At 39.5% G+C, this 23,207-nt stretch overlaps 1 protein-coding gene across 4 annotated transcripts in view; it reads left to right on the forward strand.

Moving 5' to 3' along the window:
- LOC138742505 (ephrin type-B receptor 3-like) overlaps nucleotides 1-23,207 on the forward strand; it is a 97,950-nt gene that overhangs the window by 20,012 nt on the left and 54,731 nt on the right. For all 4 annotated transcript variants that reach the window (XM_069897003.1, XM_069897006.1, XM_069897004.1 and 1 more), the window contains exons 2-3: nucleotides 10,327-10,391; nucleotides 14,386-15,058. In XM_069897003.1, the coding sequence (XP_069753104.1) occupies nucleotides 10,327-10,391; nucleotides 14,386-15,058 (738 nt within the window). The remainder of the gene's footprint in view (nucleotides 1-10,326; nucleotides 10,392-14,385; nucleotides 15,059-23,207) is intronic.

Below are 23,207 nucleotides of genomic sequence, written 5' to 3' on the forward strand. Positions count from 1 at the left end.
GCAGAGACATAAACACATGGAAGGGATAGAGAAGATAGAAGCAGGGAGGTGAGAGTAGAACGAGGGGCATCTCCCCAAGATTCAGAGTAGTACAGTTAATACAAAGATAAGGAAGAACTCCTTTTCCCAGAGAGAAGTGGGATTCTATGCCCAAGGAAGCAGTTGAAACTACCTCAGTAAACATAATATGACACAGATTTTAGAATGGGGAAAATTAAAGATTATGGGGTAGAGGTGGATATGTGGAGCTGCCCAAGGCCAGATCAGCCATTATTTTATTGAATGGTGAAACTGGCATAATGGGCCAAATGGCTGACTTATGTTCTTATGCCATTTTTTTCTCTAATCTTTCTCCCCCCACCCCACCCCCTGCCCCTTGCCACCCCCGTGATCTCTCCCTCTACCTGTCTCTGCAACTCTCCCACCTTCTGTCCAATACCCTAGCACCTCTCAGCCCCTTCCCTGCTTCTTCCCCTATAATTTTCCCACCACCTTTATATTACTTGATATCACCCTTTCCAACTTCGGTGTTGATAAAGAGTCCCGACCTGAAAAATTAATTGACCATTTCTACCCATGGATGGTGCCTGGCCCGCTGAATCCCTCCAGCTTCTCATTGTTTGCTCAAGATTGCAGCATCTACAGTTTTTGTGTTTCTCTAATTTAGTTTATCAATATATGGGGGATATTGTTGAGATTTACAAAATATCTGGTTAATAGTTGAAATGTGATTCCAGCTTAACACAAGAAGTGAGTGCCAAACAACAGAATTAATCCTAGTTGATCAGCACTGTGAATTGCTGGACATGGCTAAAGTCCTTTCCAATTATAGCCACTTAGGCACAAGATGTAAAATTTCACCCTAGACGAGTACGTCTGCTTTAATTCTATCCACAACTGTTCTGCAGAGAATATTTGTCAAGCCCTTCCTAAATTAGAATAAATTGCTGTTCGATATATATTACATAAGACTCATTATATTTTCTTCCCTTTATTTTCAACCTTCTGATGCCTTTGGAGACACATGGTAAGTATAATCAAGAGTCAGGGATCATTTCATCACCTCTGATGAAGATAAATGACTTCCAGTACAGGAACTGAACCTTGTCACAAACCATTTGCACAAAATGGCACACTTGGGCTTTACATAACCCTGTGGGGAATATGACGAAAACCACAGGGGTTGCCCTTACAGGACACGCAAAGCTTGCTGTTTTAAAATCACTTTCTCTGATTTGGTCCATCAGAAAAAGCCCACTTTTGTTAAGATATCTGCATCGTTTGACCACAACCACCAACCAGGAAAGTAGTTGTGACTTTGTTCTTCCCATTTTAAGATAAATACTCTCTAGTTTATCCCTTGAATCAGCTGCTGTGCACTTTGTAACAGAATATGCTTTGAACTTACCTTGGTCTGCTGTGCAAGGTATGTGGCGTAGCAAGATAAAGTATAAGATAACTTTGCAATATCTTTTTGCTGTATTTGCTCTGCATAATTTTCAAAGAATTGGAGAGCAAAAGGAAACTGTTCATAAAAGCATGAATTAATTAAATTGAGTGGTAACAAAAGAAGAAGATAAAAAACAAAATAAAAGGTATCAAATTTTGATCGAGAGCTCAGAAGAAAGAATACGAAGTGAAGAGAAACAGACTGAGATGTAGCCAAAACACTTCACAAGATCATTATGTATCTGATGACCTGCATTGTCACAGAGTAATCAAAAGGTGAATGAAACCTTCTGTTGTACATTTTCAGCCTTGTGTTTTGACAATGATAAAACAATCCGACGCCCTTAACAAATGTCCGACATTTCTAGCCCTCTCAGCAAAGAACACTGTTTGTAAGACTAGCACAAAAAGTCAGATAAAGAAACTTTTTTTGAAAGCAAAATATCTGCCAATGCTCAAAATTTGAAATAAAGGCAGAACGTTTTGGAAATATTCAACAGGTCCGACAACGTCTGTGAATGAAGAAACAGTGTGAACATTTTAGCCAGTGATCTTTCATCAGAATAGAATAAGCTAGAAACTAGACATGTTTTAAGTTCTGAAGAAGGGGAGGGCTGGAGTCCAAGAGAGATGGAATGACAGAAATGTGGTGCTGCAGGTGAATCCTGGTTAATTGCAGTTGATCTGTCTGTAGGAGATGTAAATCAATGATGAACAATACAGGAAAGAATCAAAATGTGGAGATAGTGAGTATAAAACATGGCAGTGCTGGAAATCTGAAATGGCAGAGAATGCTGGCAATACTCGACAGGTCAGGCAGCAAATATGAAAAGTTAAAAATGCAGTTAATGTTGCAATTTGATGGTCTTTCATCAGAACCAGCCAGGCTGGGAAGATACCTGATCTGTAATTTTTCAATTTACTGTTGAAAGCTGTAACATGCCCAGTTGACAGAAAAGATCTGTTCAATGAGTTTATTCTCCCAGTTGGCAGATCTGTTCGATGAGTTTGTTTCCCCCAGTTGGCAGTAGAGATCTGTTCGATGAGTGTATGCCCCCAGTTGGCAGATCTGTTCGATGAGTGTGTGCCCCCAGTTGGCAGATCTGTTCGATGAGTGTGTGCCCCCAGTTGGCAGATCTGTTCGATGAGTGTATGCCCCCAGTTGGCAGATCTGTTCGATGAGTGTGTTCCCCCAGTTGGCAGATCTGTTCGATGAGTGTGTTCCCCCAGTTGGCAGATCTGTTCAATGAGTGTGTTTCCCCCAGTTGGCAGTAAAGATCTGTTCGATGAGTGTATGCCCCCAGTTGGCAGATCTGTTCGATGAGTGTATGCCCCCAGTTGACAGATCTGTTTGATGAGTGTGTGCCCCCAGTTGGCAGATCTGTTCGATGAGTGTATGCCCCCAGTTGGCAGATCTGTTCGATGAGTGTGTGCCCCCAGTTGGCAGATCTGTTTGATGAGTGTATGCCCCCAGTTGGCAGATCTGTTCGATGAGTGTGTGCCCCCAGTTGGCAGATCTGTTCGATGAGTGTGTGCCCCCAGTTGGCAGATCTGTTCGATGAGTGTATGCCCCAGTTGGCAGATCTGTTCAATGAGTGTGTTTCCCCCAGTTGGCAGATCTGTTCGACGAGTGTGTGTGCCCCCAGTTGCCCCCCCACACCCCAGATCAGCTTCTGTCAACAGCAAACACAATCTGTTGGAGGAATCTGTTTATTGTGTTTTGCCCCAGATTCCGGCGTCTGCAGTTTCTTGTGTGTCTTTAGCTTCCATTAATTGTCTTCATTCCATTAATTGTCTTCACCACCCTCTTTCAGAGAGCATTTGTATCATTCACTTTCTCTTGACCACCATTTAAACACAGATCTTCCCTTTGTTCTTTACACAATCCTCCTCTTTAACTTGTGACATCAAGGCAAGTCAAGTTTATTGTCGTGCGATTGCACAAGTACCAACATGACGAAACAGCATTCTCTGGTCCTTGGTGCAATGCACTCAGACACACAACCAGATGTATCACACATACATGCAAACAAAACTGATAATTATTCAAATAGACACATAAATAAATAAATATTGGTTTGCAAATATGAGGGTCTCTGATAGTGTGAGCAGTTTCTTTGGCTGTTCAGCATTCTCACTGCCCATGAGAAGAAGCTGTTCCTTAGCCTGGGAGTGCTGGCTCCTTCCCAATGGCAGCAGCTGGAAGGTGTGTGCAGGGTGGAAGAGGTCCTCAATGATTTTGCGGGCCCCCTTCAGAAAACAATCTCAGTAGATCATGTTAATAGGGGAGAGAGAGAGACTCTGGTGGTCCTCTCTGCAGCTCTTATGGTCCTATGGATTGACTTCCAATCCATAGCTCTTCAGCTACAGTACCGTACTGTGATGCAGCCAGCCAGAATGGTCACGATAGAGTTCCATTAAAAGGTTGACATAATGGTGGCTGGTAACCTCACCTGCTTCAGCCTTCTCAGGAAGTCCAGTTGCTGTTGCGCCTTCTGGATTAGTGAGGAGATTTTGTCTATCCGTGATTGGTCACCAGTGAACTCCAAGGAACCTGGTTCTTTCCACTCCCTCCTCTACAGAGTTGTTAATGTGCAGTGGAGGTGGTCATTCCTGGTCCTCCAAAGTCCACCATTTCTAATTTTTTTCTTGTTCTAATGGAAGATCATCCACCCAAAATATCAACTGTACTCCTTGCTTCTGGGGTGCTTGCAGACCTGCAGAATATTTCCAGCACTGGAGTCTTAGTTAGATGGTTCTAATTTACTTTTTAAGTTAAATTCATTCCAAAAGCTGCAAATTCTGGTTGTGATGAAGCCTATTTCGAAAGATCGTGCAAGGGTACTATTAAATTAAGTCATTGTTTTCATCATTTCAGGGAATGTTTGGATAATTTGATTTTAACATTTTTTGATGGAAGACAAAAGCATCCTCATTTGTTGCTTAAGTTTCCTCTGTGCAGAGAGGTCCTTAAGGAATTCTTACAGCTGTGACCTTAGGTCACTTTTAAATTTATTGATCTTTGTTCTGATCCCCCAATATCGTTAGATGCCTTTGTGATTGACAGGTTGGACTTCGGCAGAATAAAAATTGATCACTTTGAATTCAATTCAGATAGCATTCCTGTTCAATATTTCAAGAAGTAAATGGTTTTGAAATGTGAACTTTGCTGCAGCCACTTCCCTTGAGGGTGAGGGGTATTGATTCAAACTGAACAAATTGGCAAGCATGCATCTTTGAGCTCTGGAGTATCCGAAGAAGATGGTGGCCAAAAGATTTGGCATGTGTTATTAATATTAAATTTGATCCTTTTTTTTAATGCCAAGAATTTAATTTGTGAAATGGATTGACATTCAGGGAGGCTGAGGCAGTGGGATGGATCTACTTTGGATTACATTTTAAATCACATTGTAAGAAGTACATGTTGGTTATTGCCATGTGAAAGGCTAATAGAGACAGATTGTTTAATGCATTTTAATACTTGAATTTCTGAACATGATGAATGTTGACATTTTATTTTGACAATGATTAAATTATTTGAAATAATGTAGCACAGCTGACCTTTTGATCTTTTGCTGCTTACCACTACACGGTTAAAGAGCATTGCTGCTAATTGGCTTGATTCACTCTCAGTCACTTCCATTAGGGGAAATGAAATGAAAAGCAAATTTCAGGACATCAAGAAAAGAACCTGCTGGAGATTCCTTTGTTAGGAACATCATGCTTTGTATTAAACAACACATTGTGCACTCCCACAAAACCGCCTGATGCTTTATAGCTTTTAAAAATGCAGATGCTGTAACACTTTAATGGCAATATTATTTTTCCTGAAAATGCCATTTTCTACTTTAAATTCACGAGAACAAAGCAAAGCAACGTTGTTTATCATCTATCATTGATGCTTTGGATTATCTGCATTGTTTGAGCAAATGCTGAGCAAACGAGACAGCAGCAGTTGGATCTACTCAGATTTGCCTACACAGCATATCACTTGATCCCACTGATCAAGAGTGCCTGTCGATTTACATCTCATTATGGAACTAATGAATGGTTTAGGCAACAAGTACATTTGGCAAGAGTCTTCATGAGTTACCATGCATAATTAATCAGACAGGGCATTTGTTAATATTTGAAATTACTGTCCCTGTTTCCTGATATCTAGCTCAAAAATATTGACACAATTATTATCTTTATCTGACTCACATCCAAGAGCTGTTAAGTATCTTTTTTTGTTTGTTAATGGAAAATACCAAACAAAAAAAATATTTATTCCTATGAAGTGAAGATGTGTATTCCTCTTAGAGCTAGGCTTTTATTTGCAGGATTTTGCAGATCTAACATCAGGCTACAGGGTGAATGTAATATGTTGAGAATATTTATTTTCTTGATTACTTGTAGTTACAATTTAGAAAATTCAATAGAGGTATGCAAAATACTTCATTAAATATGAAGACATATCTTCTTTTCTTCTTCTTTGGCTTGGCTTCGGAGACGAAGATTTTTGGAGGGGTATGTCCACGTCTGCTGCACCCTCGTTGGTGACTGACAAGTCCGATGCGGGACAGGCAGGCACGGTTGCAAGGGAAAATTGGTTGGTTGGGGTTGGGTGTTGGGTTTTTCCTCCTTTGTCTTTTGTCAGTGAGGTGGGCTCTGCAGTCTTCTTCAAAGGAGGTTGCTGCCCGGCGAACTGTGAGGCGCCAAGATGCACGGTTGGAGGCGATATCAGCCCACTGGCGGTGGTCAATGTGGCAGGCACTGCGATTTCTTTAGGCAGTCCTTGTACCTCTTCTTTGGTGCACCTCTGTCACGGTGGCCAGTGGAGAGTTCGCCATATAGCACGATCTTGGGAAGGCGATGGTCCTCCATTCTGGAGTCGTGACCCACCCAGCGCAGTTGGGTCTTCAGCAGCATGCTTGCGGACTCTGCCAGCTTGAGTACTTCGATGTTGATGATGAAGTCATTCCAATGAATGTTGAGGATGGAGCGGAGACAGCGCTGATGGAAGCGTTCTAGGAGCCGTAGGTGATGCCGGTAGAGGACCCATGATTCGGAGCTAATTTATATATGTATGTGTATAAAGGAAAGATCAATAACAAAATACTTCATAATGTGTATTTAACCTGAAATGAATATTGATAACTTGTGGATATATGAAAGTCTTTCCTCATACCAGTGTAGCACACCAATGAATCATTCAGGGTTGTAATGCAAATAAAAGAGCAAATTTTACTCAATTTTTCCTTGAGTCACCTGTGATAATATTTTTATCTTATTCCATTTCTCACATCTTTCAATATTTCATTTCACCCTGCTTCAATTTTCAAACTCTTATCTCTGAGCCAGGAATCAAACATTAAACCAGTTTTGAACATATTTTAGATCAATACTCTCATTAGAGGTTGAATCTTTCGTTGAAGAGTCAAACTGATAACCCATTGAAATGCAGAGATGAATCCAAATTGTTTAAAGTTTGATAAAAGAGCAGGAAATTTTCCTCATGGTCTTCCAATATTCCTCCCTTAATGTAGACCATCAAAATCAGATGAATGTCATTTTTGTCAATGAGATTTGCATGCAAATTGACTACCACATTTGTCCATGTAGCTCTATGACCTTCAAAAAAATAACCATTGGATATAAATTACTAAGAGACTTGGAGGATGTAAAACACGCTTCTTTCCTCCAATTAACAAGATTAATATCCTTTATAGAAACTTAGGAATGTTGTATCAATAGCATATCTGTGCGAAAATGTTCTGACTTTATCCTTATTTTAAACATGCTTTTCTGATTATTGGGAATTTTGGCCTTGAATTTCCTTGAGCTCATCACTTGTCTACCTGTTTGACCCACTCTTATCCTGAGAAGATTTCAGATAAGAACTTCTTTTAACAAAGTTGCCTCTAATCTGATGAGTATAGCTAAGTGCATCCACAAGGCTATCTGATCATGAATCCCATTGACAGCAGATATAGCTTAACTGCAGAGGCTGTCAAAGCTGCCATCTAGCTTGAATGCAAGTGAATATCTTCAATATTCAAAAACTAATTAAAATAAAACACTTAACAGCTCTATAAAGCTTTAAGTACAAGTAAACATTTTTACACAATTAAATTTAAAAAATACTAATACCTGAAATTTGCTTCTCTCCCAAGCATCCAAACTCTTGCTATTGAGATGAGTGGAATTTTGCACTAACTTGTTGCCAATTTAGAATGCAGATTTTCCATTATAAATTGAGACAACTGCAGGAAGCTTCAACAGAGCTCTTTCACTGTAAGTTTAAATGAATTTTCAAAAGAAGTTAAGAAACCATTTGAAAATTTAGTTCATCCTCAGAATGGGAGTAGAAGTGCACAGTTGGCAGAAAATTTAGAATTTTTGAGTTTGTCCATAGTTCTACAGAATTGGTGGCAATTCCATGTGGTATTTGGGTTAGGATTGTGATAATAATCCATTATTTTGTTTTCACTCAACAAATTTTAATTTCTTTCTCCTCATGACTGTGACCCCCCCCCCCCCCTCTGATCCTGGTAATATTTTGAGGAATGAGATGTCAAATATTTTTAAATGTAAATATGCTTAACAGTAAGAATTTTCACACTTTTGTTTTTAGCCAGCTGATCAAATAAGAATATTTTCAAAAGTATTTTTATGTACTTGACTATTTTTTGCCTCCTTCAATCAACTGCACCAGTGCACCAAAAGTTTTCACTTATTTTAAATTTGATAATTGAGTGAGACATTCTTCCCCAAGTCTCACTTAAGGTATATACTGTATCAGATTAAAATGCATCTATAATCTTCCTAACTGACATGATCATGATTTCCAATAATTACAAATTTTGAAATGTTTTCTTTAATTTCTTTGCAAAGTTCAATTCCAGCTCACACTGCAAATAACAGCAGCATCAACAAAATGCTGCGTGCTATATTGCGGTGGACCTGATACAAGTTGGTCACATATTTATTGCTGTCTTAATTAGCAGTGTTCATTTCCACTGAGCCTCCACTGGCTGTTGTTGGTCATGGAATTCACAGGTGTCCCGTCCTTCTGAGCCTGTGCTGGGTAAAACAATGCACAAGTATAGCACAAACACAAAATTGCTGGAGGAACTCAGCAGGTCATGCTGCATTCATAGGAGGTAAAGATATATAACCAACATTTTGAAGAAGGGTTCAGGCCCGAAGCATTGGTTATATATCTTTACCTCCAATGGACGCTGCGAAACCTGCTGAGTTCCTCCAGCATTTCTGTGTTTTTACTCTTTGGCTTGGCTTCGCGGACGAAGATTTATGGAGGGGGTAAATGTCCACGTCAGCTACAGGCTCGTTGGTGGCCGACAAGTCCGATGCGGGACAGGCAGACACGGTTGCAGTGGTTGCAGGGGAAAATTGGTGGGTTGGGTGTTGGGTTTTTCCTCCTTTGCCTTTTGTCAGTGAGGTGGGCTCTGCGGTCTTCTTCAAAGGAGGTTGCTGCCCGCCGAACTGTGAGGTGCCAAGATGCACGGTTTGAGGCGAGATCAGCCCACTACAATCACAGCATCTTGCAGACTTCGGTGTTTCACTCTACAAATATAGCACTCCCCCTTTTAAATAAAAAGAGCTATTTGCTTCCAGGAATCTTTTATTAAAGACGACATTTAGGGTGTGTTTTTTACTTAAGCAAAGCACTTTCCAACCTATTAACAAATATTCAAAAGAGTTGCTGAATATTTGTGACTGTCAAAGATATTCACAAGCACTCAGTAGCTCCCAGTTATGCTCTGATGACCTTAGCTGCTCCCAAACCTGGGGCCAGGGCTTGGCCTGCTGGCAAAGCCATTTGTGGCCTGCTCTCTGCACTGAGATGATCCCAGCGCTACGCTGGGGTATGCTGGGAGCTGATGACTTTGCTGTTGCCATGCTGGATTTTGGGGCGACCCAAGATCTGCCCCATTGTCCATGGTGCCATGAAATCCCCTTTTATCTCTTGCATTTTGCTCACTAATTATCACTCCATCCATGTGTTTTCAATGTTGTCAATTTATCCTTCAAAATGTAACTTGGAGCGTATGAACCTCTGCACAGGTTTGAACTGATGGTAACTCTTTGTAATGGTCAGGCTGGTGAGCAGCTGTTCTTCCTCACATGTGGCGACCGGATCAGTCCCGTTTTCCTGATTTGTAACAGTCCTCCTCTGCTGTCGGGCATGTTTAATGTGAATTACCCTGATCCATTTTAAGCCCTTCAATGCTTTTGACCCTGTCCTCCCTCCCAAGCAATTTGTGCCTCTAGTTTCCTTAACCTTTGCCTTTTAAAGTGGTGATTTATGTGCTGAGACCCCCAGGTTGCATTCAGCATAAATCAAACAATTCTGTGTCTGAAACACAAAACATTTGTTTCCAAATAAGTAAGCACACCTTTTGTATAGTTCTTTCTCTGTGATTGGAAAGCATAGTGGGATTATAAAGGAAAGAGACCTTAGTGTAGGGCGCGTCGAAAGAACCAAAGACTTGTTGATCCAAACCAAGGCTTTTATTGACTAAAAGACTGGAGCATATCACAAGTAGGTTGACCAGTCCAGAATGACCTGGTCTGGCTAGGAGCAATCCTTTAAGACCTGCCAGTAGATGTGGCTACACTCTCAGCCAATCACAGTCATCCTACACTACCATCTGTACATATGTACATATACACATTGGTGATAGAATCTGTACTATCACACTTAGGTAGTAGGTAGCCACTGTATTTCTAAAGAATAGGTTCAAGGAGTAAATTTCATCCTTCTGAATCTGTGCAAGTACCTAAGCAACTGTGAACACTGCTTGACATTTGTATTGCTTTTTTTTAATCCCTCAGATCTTTTAGTTATTTTGCTTTTATTCTGATCCACAGAGACCCTTATGGATTCAAGATGGGCGACTGCCGAGCTGGGATGGACTGCACATCCAGAAACAGGGGTGAGGACAATTTACACAGTATACCACATGCAGGCTTTGAATTGGTATTTTGGGCCAACATTCCAGATATTACTGAGGGTACTAATGATAGAGCTGCTGCTTGTTGAAAACTGTGTTAAGCCAAGGCACTCTCCAAAATACGAATCAATGTTGAGAACAAGGTTAACTTGGAACAAAATAATTTTGCACATTTTGGGCATCCCAGTGGTGCAGAAGATAGCACCACTGCCTCAGAACTCCAAGATTCGAGCCGGACTCATGGTTCTGTCTCTGTGGAGATTGTGCATCCTTTCTGTGTTTGCCTGGGTTTCCACTGGATGCTTTGGTTTCCTGCTACATACTAAAGATGCACTGGTTGATTGGACAATTGGATACTGTAAATCAGCCATTCTCAACTTTTCTTCGGCTACAGCCCCCTTAGGACCTTTTGAACAAAGTTTATGGACCCCTTTCCCTCTGAAGCAGTCAGGTTTAATCGGTTTCTTCCATACTTCTCTCCTTCTAACTATGTAAAAAAGCATTTTAAAAAATTTATGATTCAGTCTGTGGCTCCCTTATATTTGCTGTGGCCCCAGGTTGTGGGGGGGGGGGGGTCCTATATGTTTCTCATTGGGAATGGCTGCTGGAAATGATCCTCAGTGTAGGAGAATCAGAGATAGGACAGAGAATAAGTTGTAGTGAAATACTTGGAAGAATAGAATTTCTCTGAGGTGCTGCATAGACTTATTAGGCTGCCTTCTTCTGTGCTGTAAGAAAAACTGAGAAATAAAAGATGCGCTTCCAGGTTTTCTGGCATCAATTACTAATTTTGCTTCCTCACTTACATTGAGATCTTGCTCGTGCTGTACTTCCAGTGTAAATTCATCCAAATAATAACGAAAATAGTCATCACTTTCTTATGAGATTCTCAACCACATTGCACTGCAAAACAACAGAGGCTGTTCACTTGCAAAAGAACTTCCATTTCCTACTCCTGAAGGCTCAGAAATAACATTATAGTTGCCCTCAAATTTGAACCGTAACATGCCATACTCACAACTTGTTCTACTCAGTACATAGACTGAGCATTGTCTCTTCTTTACATCCTCAAGATGCATTGCTGCCACCAAACTGCCTTCCAATTGCTTTCTAAACTCCTCTCTGATCATTTGAGATTGCAGAAGGCACCTCTGTGGCACCCATGCAACAGGAAGCATACAAGGGCATAGCACCGAACAACTGCCACCCAGATTAGGAAAGTCAATACATCAGGACTCATTGTGCCATATATTACATCTCATAATGTTTATCTTAAACAATATAATGAATGATGTGCAACAGAGTTGTTAAGATATTTTATGCATTATATTTGATTATCAATATTTCAATAAGAGACAGGAATTTTAGATTCATAATCTTATTTTATTCCCTATTTATGTCAAATGTTGGTGAGATGAATCTGAGAAATTCTCAGTGAAACACTGAAAATGCATCAGTATATTTGGCATACTGTTAGTGCAAACCTACAAGAATCTGCTTCCCTCTGCTTTTATTTTCCAATTGACAATGCATTCTGGTCGGCAGAAGTAGTAGACTGGTTCTAAAATGTATTGGCAAAATAGAAGCTCTACTCCACACATCCAAGATTTCTTTTTCCATTGAAACCGTCAATATATCAAAGCCTTTACATGACTCATAGAGAAAACAAGAAATCCAGTACTATATGCAACAAAGTTCTAAACCAAAAATTAAAATATAACTCTTTGCCCACAGAGATAAAGTATCTTCAGGTGATAGACTAATTGTCATGTAATTGTCGAATATCAGTAATATGAAATCTCAAAATGTACTGAGCGCAGAATTGGAAGTTTCTTGGTTTTATGACACATGATTTTCCATGAATTTTCTGATTTGGTTGTGGCCAACAGTGAAATATTTACCATGTCCATTAAAAACATAACATTTTATCTTGCCAGAACTACAGTTGTGAAGCTTCTATATGGAAGAATGTAGTTGGCCATTGAATGTACATTTCATTAATCTATATTTTAATGCGACAAAAATTGTGGACAGACTTTACCTTGTGTGTCAAGTATGCCTTATCCCTTAGTTTTCATCATTTACAATATATGCGCTTGGTCAATATTAGTGCTTTCCACACAGGAGATCCAAGAGTTCTGATCAGAAGTAAAATCTGAGTTTGACTTGATTTTTATATTCAATAAATATTGACAGTTTTTAAAAGGACACTGTTTATATAAAAGTCACAACTCAAGAGTGGATGGAAATGATAAATTTGCAAATGATCTTCCATATTACATAGTTTAATTTGCATTTATAAACTAGTAAAGAAACTCTTCAGTTTAAGTACAATACACATAATGTTATGATCTGTTTTGAATAAAATTGTGGTTGCCAAGTACTTGAAGAAAGATGCACTGCCTCCAACGGTTAAATTTTAAAATGTTTTTGTGATAATTCTTAAAGATAAATAAACTGTATGTGAAAATATGGTCAGTTTAATTCATTTTTAAATGTTTTAATAGTGTTGCATACCATGTCATACCCCTTTTTGTTTCTTTACCCAAAATTGATGGACATAATCATTATCATTCTGCAGCTCTAGTCCAAGACAATGTCCTTTTTAGAAGGACATTGCTAACTGCACAGAGTGCAACAGCAGGGACTTTCCAATGGCCAAACATTTCAATTCCACACCACTTTGCCACATTTACATGTCTGTCCATGGCTTCATGTTCTCCCAAGATGAGGCCATTCATAAATTGGAGGAACATCTTATATTTTGTCTTGGCCATATTCAACCAGATGGCATCAATACTGAATTCTTCAACTCTCTTTAGACCCCTCCCCCTGGTTTTTTGCTTTCCCTCACTCCCTGTCTCCCTTCCTCCAGCTCCATAACCATTTCCCTTTCCATCTCCTATCAGAAAGCCACCATTCTCAGCTATTTGCCTCTGTCCCCATCACCTCTCACCTTCTTTCTCTTTTGCCACCCTCCTTTATCATCTATCATTTGCTGGTCTGTACTTCTCTCCCTACCCCTTCCCCCCCCCCCCCACCTTCTGATTGGGCATCTACCTGAATTCTGAAGAAGGGCTCCCGAAATGTTGACTGCCTTTTTCTTTCCATGGATGCTACGTGACCTCCTGAGTTTCCTCAGTTCACTTTGTGTGTACTGTACTAGACCACACCGCCCCCCCCCCCCATCTACAGATGTCTTGTTTACCTACAGTGTACTCACACTCTTTTGTTGCCCATTTAAGTTAACCAGAAAATAATCTTAGATAAACTTATTGATGTAATTGACACCAGAATAAGGGGCACAATGACTTTCATTAATATTCCATTAACATTTGCAGCTCATTTCAAAACCATTTGCTCCTTCATTAGGATCCTAAGTGAGGTCAGGATTACTTCAAGTAAAGCAGCAGCCTTGGGCAATACATTGATATGGCCTGATTTGAATGCACCTGTGATCTTTGACAGCCATTAGCAACTGTCTAATCTAGAATGTATGACAGTCACATTTTAAAAAAAAAATCTTCATAGCCAGTTTTTGTTTGCCTGAAGCAGTAGACTCCAATGTCAATCTTTGTTTCAGGAAGTCATTTCCTCAAAGATTATATACATTTAGAGTATTGATTTCCCTGTATGCAATGATCTTTTAGCTCATGAAAATTGTTTTATGTAGTGCATTTCAGAAGTTAATTAAAAAAGGAAGTGAAATATTATGTGGATTTTTGTTAATACATTATAAAAAGAAGTGTGTCACCCTCAAATAATTATTATAGACAGGTGAATGCTTTTGGAAAGAGATCAATCACTGAAACAGCCTCAAAATGTATTTTATACACGAATATAAATGTTGACAGTACAAATCCAGTGTCACACAATGATAGGAAACCTTAATAGTCAATATGTGAATTAACATTGCAACAAAATGTTTGCAAGTTCTTCAACTGTTACAACAAATATTCTTTTTTGTTTTATTCAGTGGGAAGAAGTAAGTGGATATGATGATGGAATGAATCCCATTCGTACATACCAGGTCTGTAATGTAATGGATGCAAACCAGAATAACTGGCTTCGAACTACTTACATAGAGCGTAAAGACGTTCAGAGGGTCTATGTGGAAATGAAATTCACTGTGCGGGACTGCAACAGTATACCCAATATCCCAGGTTCTTGTAAGGAGACTTTTAATTTATTTTACTATGAGTCTGATACAGATTCAGCAACAACGACTACTCCATTTTGGATGGAGAACCCTTATGTGAAAGTGGACACTATTGCTCCTGATGAAAGTTTTTCCAAGCTGGAGTCTGGCAGAGTTAACACGAAGATCAAAAGTTTTGGTCCCTTATCTAAGAGTGGATTCTACCTGGCATTTCAGGATTTGGGATCGTGCATGTCAATAATTTCTCTCCGTGTTTACTACAAGAAATGCCCATCTGAGATTGCAAACTTTGCAATTTTTCCCGAAACAGTTACTGGAGCAGAACCAACATCACTTGTCATTGCTCCTGGTACTTGTCTCAGTAATGCTAATGAAGTATCTGTCCCCTTAAAGCTTTATTGCAATGGGGATGGGGAATGGATGGTGCCTGTTGGAGCTTGCACCTGTTCTGCTGGATATGAACCTGCTGAGAAGGACACTGTTTGCCAAGGTAGGATATTTATGAAGCATGTCCAGTATTTCTGATTGTAACTACTCCACTGTACTAGAATATTGAAATCTTGAAAACATTAAGTACTTAAATCTAATCTAGATTTTGCTCTTTTCCAATGTTATTACAAATTAATCCATTTGGCTCATGAGTTACGTGGGAATTTGATTACTTTGGAGGAGAATGTTAAATGCCTATGCATGACTATGTGAGCATATCCTTAATGAGCTGAGTAGGGGGATAACGGGAGGCCTGAGCCATTGCATATGGTCTCCTGCTCAATTGGCTCTTTGGAAGGAAATAGATTTAAATATTCTTTCTCTCCATACTTCACCTAATGGAATAACCAGAAACTGTGGACCAGCTATAAAATTGTGCAAGGATTTTTTTTGCTATGTACATTTTATTTCTTGGAAGGAGATGATTATAGAATGTTCTTCATGTTGGGTGAAGCTAAGGCTGGCCATTCTGTTTACTGCATTATATACACCCTCCCTCCCTACACTCTGTGACTTAGTGTTGGTTGAATACGAAAGGTATAACATAGTTTCTCCATCAATTTCATTTTTCATATGCTCATCTCCATATTCTTCACCATTATGAGGTGACCAAGTAATGAAGTGAAAGGCAGAGTGCTCGTGATTCAAACGATCATGTATAGGGGTGTTGTTTGTATGGCTCTGTCCAGGTGTACAGTATAGGGGGGATTTGGTCATTAACTATGTTTATACTGAATGGTTGTGACTATAGAATTTAAAAGTGAGTGTTGAGGAGTACATGATTATGTCATTAATTTGCAGTTTTAACTTTGGTTGTGATATTTCTCTTGGAGTCTTTAGTAGATTAGCATTGTTCATGACAAGACAAAATCTTTTTGGACAAATAAATTGATAGCAATATGTTTTCCCATTCTAGGCTTCCTCATGTTTCCTTAATCAAACCTGTCTATTGCTTGACCACGAATGGTTTCAAAAGAAACTACTGGTGGAGGGTATTCTTTTCTTTTAGACATATACCACAGTAACAGGCCCTTTCCAACCATGAGCCCATGCCACCCAATTAATTACACCCAATTGACCTACAACCCTGGTTCATTTTGAAGGGTGGCAGGAAACCAGAGCACCCGGAGGAACTTCATGTTGACACGAGAACATACAAATTCCTTACAAAGTGCGCCGGATTTGCTGGTGTTGATAGATTTAGACTGTATTGGGAGAGATATTAAATATCTTTGAACCAAGATTATATTGGGAATTGAAACTGCCCTATTTTGGATAGGATTTTGCAGGTGATTAATGAGTTTGGTTCATTGTCTATAACCTACCACAGGTTGTGCCAAACTTTGCATTCAGTACATCTACTCCAAATAAAATTGATGTGTTACCAAAAGTTAAAATATTTTTCATTGGGTTGAAGGTTATTTTTTTCCCTGCCAGTTTTTGTTATATGGATGACAAAAGCCCCACAACCCATTATTCCTAAGTGCCCATGATTCTTAGAGATAATTGAGCAAAAGTCCAGAAGCATTTTTAATTAGAAACTGGATGCAATATTTCCAAGTTTAGTCCATTGTGGTCCAAATAACAGTTGATTTTTCTCAACAAACATTTGTAAGAATGCTTCTGGTATCTTATAATTTCATACCTGTTTCTTGGCTTCACATTGTCTTGCCACTTTTTTATACTTGCAATGTTTGCAACTTTACATTTATTATTCCTGACTCCTTTGACTTATGTTCATTCGAATATGTTCAGGTTTCTTGCTTGCCATCATCCATTCCATCATAAAATCTCTTCATGGATCACTGTCAGACCAGAACACAAATGGATATTCCAGGATAAATTTGTTTAACCTTTGAAGTGTTCCCAGTTATTCCTGTTGAATAACCACTACATAGGCAAAGGAGGAAAAACCCAACACCCAACCCCAACCCACCAATTTTCCCCTGCAGCCGCTGCAACCGTGTCTGCCTGTCCCGCGTCGGACTTGTCAGCCACAGACGAGCCTGCAGCTGACGTGGACATTTACCCCCTCCATAAGTCTTCGTCCGCGAAGCCAAGCCAAAGAAAAGAGATATTACATGTACAGTGGAAACACTCCTGATGCAGAGAGACTATTTTTGTGATGTATTTTTGACAAAATCACTGTTCGGAATGGGTTGTTGAGGGAGTTCTGACCCTCAGTAGTTTCTACATCTTTTTAATATTACTTTCACTGATGGAAAACAAAATTTCTGTGGTCATCCACAAAAAAAAAACAATGAGGTTCTGCAGTTGCTGAGCAAACATGATGATACTATCAAGTGGATGATTAAATTCTTAACAGTACATAACTAATTGTTTTCCACCTGAAACTTCTGGTTTTCCAGGAATTTTTTTTAAATGCTGGTCATTTCAAGAGGATAAATACAAAAATAAGTTGATTTTCACAGCAAACATTTGTAAGATTGCTTCTGGTCCATCTGAATAGTGCAATTGATTGGCAAACATAGACTTCTGTAACTTGTAAAGAATTGTTCTTTGGTGCTTTCAGGATGTGCGCTAAATCTAGCTATGAGTCAGACTAATTTGCCTAAGATGATTTCCACACCCCACATTTAATTTTACAGACTATCTTTGCAAGAACGGCTTGTTAAATAAAGTAAAACAATCAACCTATGCTAAAGGCTTTCTGCAAATGCAGGCAGTTACTGGGAATAGTTGGTTAAGTGTGAAACTTAAAATCATTTTCATGCAGGGCATCTACATGGATTATGACACAAGCTGTTCATTCTAAATCACATTGGTTCGATGTTTCACCCTAAACATTTAGGTGAGAACCCATCCAAATGGCATGAAGCTGTGAAGCCAAAAATTATCCCAATGTCTTCAAAGAGAACCAAGTTTAATTCCAACGATTTGAATGCAATGAAATCCAGAGGAGCACTTTAATGTACCATTCACTAGCACCTCTCAGCCAAAGTGATGAAAGCAAATATTACCCAGTTACACCATGGCACATGTGTGTGGCCCTGGTCAGGAAGCATTTTAAGAGAGAATGTGCATCTTTGCAGGGGAGTATTCAACACAGATACATTGTTTTTTGTTGTTTTGTAGGAAAGAAAGTGTTGAAGAAAATAATTTGCCAAGTAGTTGAGCGATGAGTTTTCTTAGTTTGTCACAAATATTAATCTGCACATTTTTTTCTTCAGTTCTTTAATGCTATTTTGAAACAAAAAAGTCCAACAAGAAAAATTAACAGGAAACCTTCTTTGCATGGCATTATGCAGAATACTTCTAGTTGTCTGTTTAACAGCATCTTTTCCTTTTCCCATTTTAAAAAAAACCCAATGAATTCAATGTCCTCATTTAAGTGCATAAAATATTTTGCCAAACAAAACATGTGTTCATGCAGACGACATATCTGAAGATTAATCACATGATTTTTTGGCTTCAGTTTATACTGCACAATATATACTATGTTAAAAACACTCAACAGGCTTTACTTCATCGGAAATGCTTTTTAAATTGAGTATTGTGAAAACATAAAACAGAAGCTTTGTTTGATGATGTTTATTATCTTAGGACAAAAGTTCAACACTTTCAAAATGTAAGGGAGCATTGACTACATTGAAAACCATTTGAAATGACTGCTCATTTAACCACGCTTCTGTTTTTTCAGCTAGTGAACTCAAGGCTATAGGCAATTCAAACTGTCGTTGACAGTCATTCAATGGTTGAGCTTTGCAGTCTGAAAAATATTAATTGTCTATAGCCAAATTTCCTTATTTACACCTGAATACAAAACTAGAGCTTTCATTGATATTAATATTCATGGTTTTTCCACATTCAGCAAAAGACCATCACAGTTAGTGGAGGCACTGCATGAGCACCACCAAGGCCGGCTGGTGAAAGATTTCTTGTGTATATTGTTGGCCCAGTTACTGATCTGCAGTTCTATTTAAAACAATAATTTTATTTTTATGTAAATTTGATCTTTCTGTCTGAAAGAATAGTCTATGATAAATGAAGCTGTTAAATAAAATCACCTTGTATTTTGTTAGGTGGCCACTGTAAGCCCTTATGGCATCAACAGCTGGCTTTAGTCATATATCATCCTCTCCAATTGGAGAAATATGCTTAATTGCAGCCAAAACAATGTCCCATATGGACACTGCAGCTGAATATTGATTTTACTCTCTTGTGGGTGCGTTAGACCTCCCCCTACCCTAATTGCATGTAACAAGCATACTATATAGCAAAAGCGATTCATGCCCCTTGTTGCCTTGATAGATAACAGTCTCCCTGAATCCTCATTGATAAAATATTGACTGAGTTCTTGTTTAGCTGAACATAACTTTGATCACCCATAGACTGATGAATTGTTTACTAACTGCAAAAGAAATTAATTACAGCTACCTGCTAATACGAAAGGTGCATGCATTAGAAAAAAAAGTGCTGCAGTCATATAATTATCGATTCATGAATGATCCTAAAATATGAACTGTGCTCCAGGTGGACCTCAGTATCACAGCAGCAACATTTAGATGAACTGGGAAATGTGCAGATGTGACCTTCTTGTGATTTCACACATTGGTCTGCATTATTTTTAGTATTGGGACCAAGCAGTAGAATCACCAGATCCAGGGAGAATCAAAATCAGGATTTATTGTCATGGACAAGTCATGAAATTTGGTGTTTTGCGGCAGCGTCACAGAGCCCACCTCACTGACAAAAGGCAAAGGAGGAAAAACCCAACACCCAACCCCAACCCCAACCAACCAATTTTCCCCTACAGCCGCTGCAACCGTGTCTGCCTGTCCCGCATCGGACTTGTCAGCCACAAACGAGCCTGCAGCTGACGTGGACTTTTTACCCCCTCCATAAATCTTCATCCGCGAAGCCAAGCCAAAGAATAACAGTGTAAACATACTTACTATGACCACCTTACAACATCACTTAAAAAAAAAATAATAATAATAGTGGACGAAAAGTAAGGCCGCGTCTTTGGTTCACTGATTATTTAGGAATCTGATGGCAGCGGGGAAGTAGCTGTCCTTATGCCGCTGAGTGCTTGTCTTTAGGCTCCTGCACCTTTTCCCTGATGGCAGCAGAGTGAAGAGGGCATGGCCTGGGTGGTGAGGATCCTTGAGGATAGAGGCTACTTTTTTAAAACACCCCCTCATGTAGATGCCCTCGATGGAGTGAAGTCTGGTGTCTGTGATGTCGCAGGTCAAGTTAACCCCCTCTGGAGTTTATTCTTGTCTTGAGAGTTTGCGCTCTGTAGTGATGCATGCAGCCAGAATGCTCTACATGTACACCTGTAGTTTATGAGAGTTTTCGGCGACATACCGAACCGCCTCAGACACCTCACAAAGTATAGCCACTGACGAGCCTTCTTTGTGATTGCATCAACATGGAGACTCCAGAACAGATCCTCAGAGATGTTGAAACCCAGGAATTTGAAGTTCTTGACCGTCTCCATTACTGAGCCCTCAATGTGAACTGAGCGTGTTCCCCAGATTTCCTCCTGAAGTCTCCTTGGTTTTGCTGACGTTGAGCACAAGGATGTTATCATTGCACCATTCAATGAGCTGAAGTTGCAAAGGGAGAGAGAGATGAGGTAAATGGATATAATATCATGAGACAAAAAGACGCTGAAAGGAAAGCAAAAAAATGGGGATGGAATTGGCAACACAATATAATGGCCAGGTATGGTGATTAGAAACAATGGTCAGAGGGAGAGGGGGAGAAAGGAAGAAGATGATGGAAATAAGGCATGGGGCAAAGGTTGCAAAAGTTGATGCCAAAAATGCTAGTTAACATTTATTAAAATGTTAACATGGGAGTGTGCATTGCAATAGTTAATTTTCATGCTCAGGCATTTCCATTAGTTTGATGTGGGATTCAGTGATTCAATGGGTGGGGGAGACAGTGAAGGAGGATGGATGGAAATCTACATTGGTTTTCATCTCAGTGGTGGGTGGAGAAATGGGGGAATGGTGAGGAATTCATTCAGTTCTCATATTAATGCCGTGGATAATGGACCTAAATTCTTACCCTGTGAAAGAAAGGATCAAGAGATTTTCCAACCCACGAGGAAAGAACAGCTGTGGTTAGTTCTGTGCAAGTGAAGAGAAGTCAGAGTTACTTCTGAGGGTGGAGTGCAAGGAGGGAGAAGGTAGCAGCTTGAAGTCCTTCATAGCTAGTAAATGTAAGTTGTTATTCAGGGCTGGGCGAGGAAGAATGTTGGATGAAGATGGATACAAGTATTGCTTGTTACTTGCTTGGATCTTACACTTGTTTTCAATAAAGGGGATGGATGTCTCTTTGGTGACGAGTGGGAATAATTTTTTTTTCAACTTGTGATCTCATACTGCAGAGCAGAAATAAAGGCAGCTGGTACTGTTAAGTTTTCAACTTTATCCTGCTGCTTTCTAGGTATTACCATGCAATATAGCAGGTGTTCTAGTCAGAGCAGCGCTGATGGCTGTGCAGGGAACCTCAACTCCAGTGCATGTGAAAATCCAATGCAATTTTAGTTGAAAAGGCTCCCTGGTTATTTGGTGAACTAAATTGCATTGATGCTCATTTGGAGCAGTGCGCATGATTTGCACCCAGCCTTCCTCAGATCAGAGATCCTGACAGTTGGCAGGTATTATATTTAAGGGCAGAAAGGAGTACAACCCCTGAAGGCATTGGAGCAGAAGTGGGTTTCTGTCTACTTCTTCCCAAGTGGAAAGTGATGCTTCAGGAGACAGGTCAGTTTTGAGGAAATGAAGCAGACTGTTAGAAAGTTCTGACCCTGGATGTTGAGGCTTTTAATGGAATAGAATTAATTTATTTGTTCTTTTGTAATCTGCACATTGCTGGGAAGGTGGAGTGAAATGATTTACCCATTTTTCCAATGCATGTGCAACATTATTCTTTTTATTTTTTGTTAATTGGATAAATCAAATCTGAGATATATACATATATTTATTGTGTCTGTTTCTCTGGGTCTCACTACACATCATACTTTAAATAAATATGTAAGAAGCATGAGAAGCTGTTGGGAACATCATTAAGCAGGTGCCATTTAACAGAATATCACGCTTACAATTTCTAACATTTGTGCATGCTGTGTGTTCATTCATAGTTCCTCCCATGAAAGCTGACTGAATAGAATTGACATAGAGCTCAACAAGGGATTCAAGTTAATGAAACCCAGCAGTCAAATTGTTCCTTAGATTGTGAGACCATTTCCAAAACTCTTCAGCTGGTACTTATTGGTTATTGCATGAAAAAGCTGCAGATGCCGGCATTCTGAAATAAAAAAGAGATGGCTGGGAAAACTCAGCAGATTGGGCATCATCAGTGGGAAGGGGAACAGTCAAAACTTTTGATCCGGAGCCTTCTGTCGAAACTGGGAAAGAGCTGTCAAAAGTTCCCGGTTTTATTAACGAGCCAGAGGCACAAAATGTTGACGGCTTCTCTTCCCACAGGTCCTGCTTGTCACAGGTCCTGTTTGTCATGGTGAGCTTTTCCAGAATTTTCTAGTATTGTTTTGGAAAACCGTGAAGTCCTTGCTAATGATTGTGATGAGAACACGTGCAGATGTAGCCGCATCCGAGGTTTACAATGTATGAACTGGCTCCACGTTAAAGGAATAGAGGACAAACAACAGCCATAGCCTAATTGACTAGTTCTACCAAAGCGCCACTGACCACATCTCTCTGCAGGACAATGAGGATTTGCATCCAGAGGGTCGTGCTGAGCAAAGAGCATGGGTCAGACATTTGTCTCATGTGCTGTAATAGCGTGCAATATAGTTCAGTAGCACTAGTGAGTACTGAGGTCTTAAACCGGCCTCTTTTCACCTCAAGTCATGGAATCGTGGTCTTCAGTAACCAACCAATAGGGGGGAATCGCTGGATTGTTTGTCACTTTCCTTTTCTACTTGAATACTTTAAATACTTTCCTCTTGGCTACCTTTTGGTTTCCTTTCATTTTTGATCCTCATTTCTTAGCCATACTCCCCTTCAACCAAAGAAAGGTGAAAATGTAATTCTTTTACATTTAAATGTAAAATGTTTACATTTTATTTTTTAAAACTTAAATTTAGACATGCAGCCCTTTTGACCTTTGAGCCCATGCTGCCTGATTTACACCCAATTGACCTTTTTTTTGAA

This window comes from Narcine bancroftii, chromosome 9 (assembly GCF_036971445.1).
Source record: "Narcine bancroftii isolate sNarBan1 chromosome 9, sNarBan1.hap1, whole genome shotgun sequence".
Lineage (NCBI taxonomy): Eukaryota > Metazoa > Chordata > Chondrichthyes > Torpediniformes > Narcinidae > Narcine > Narcine bancroftii.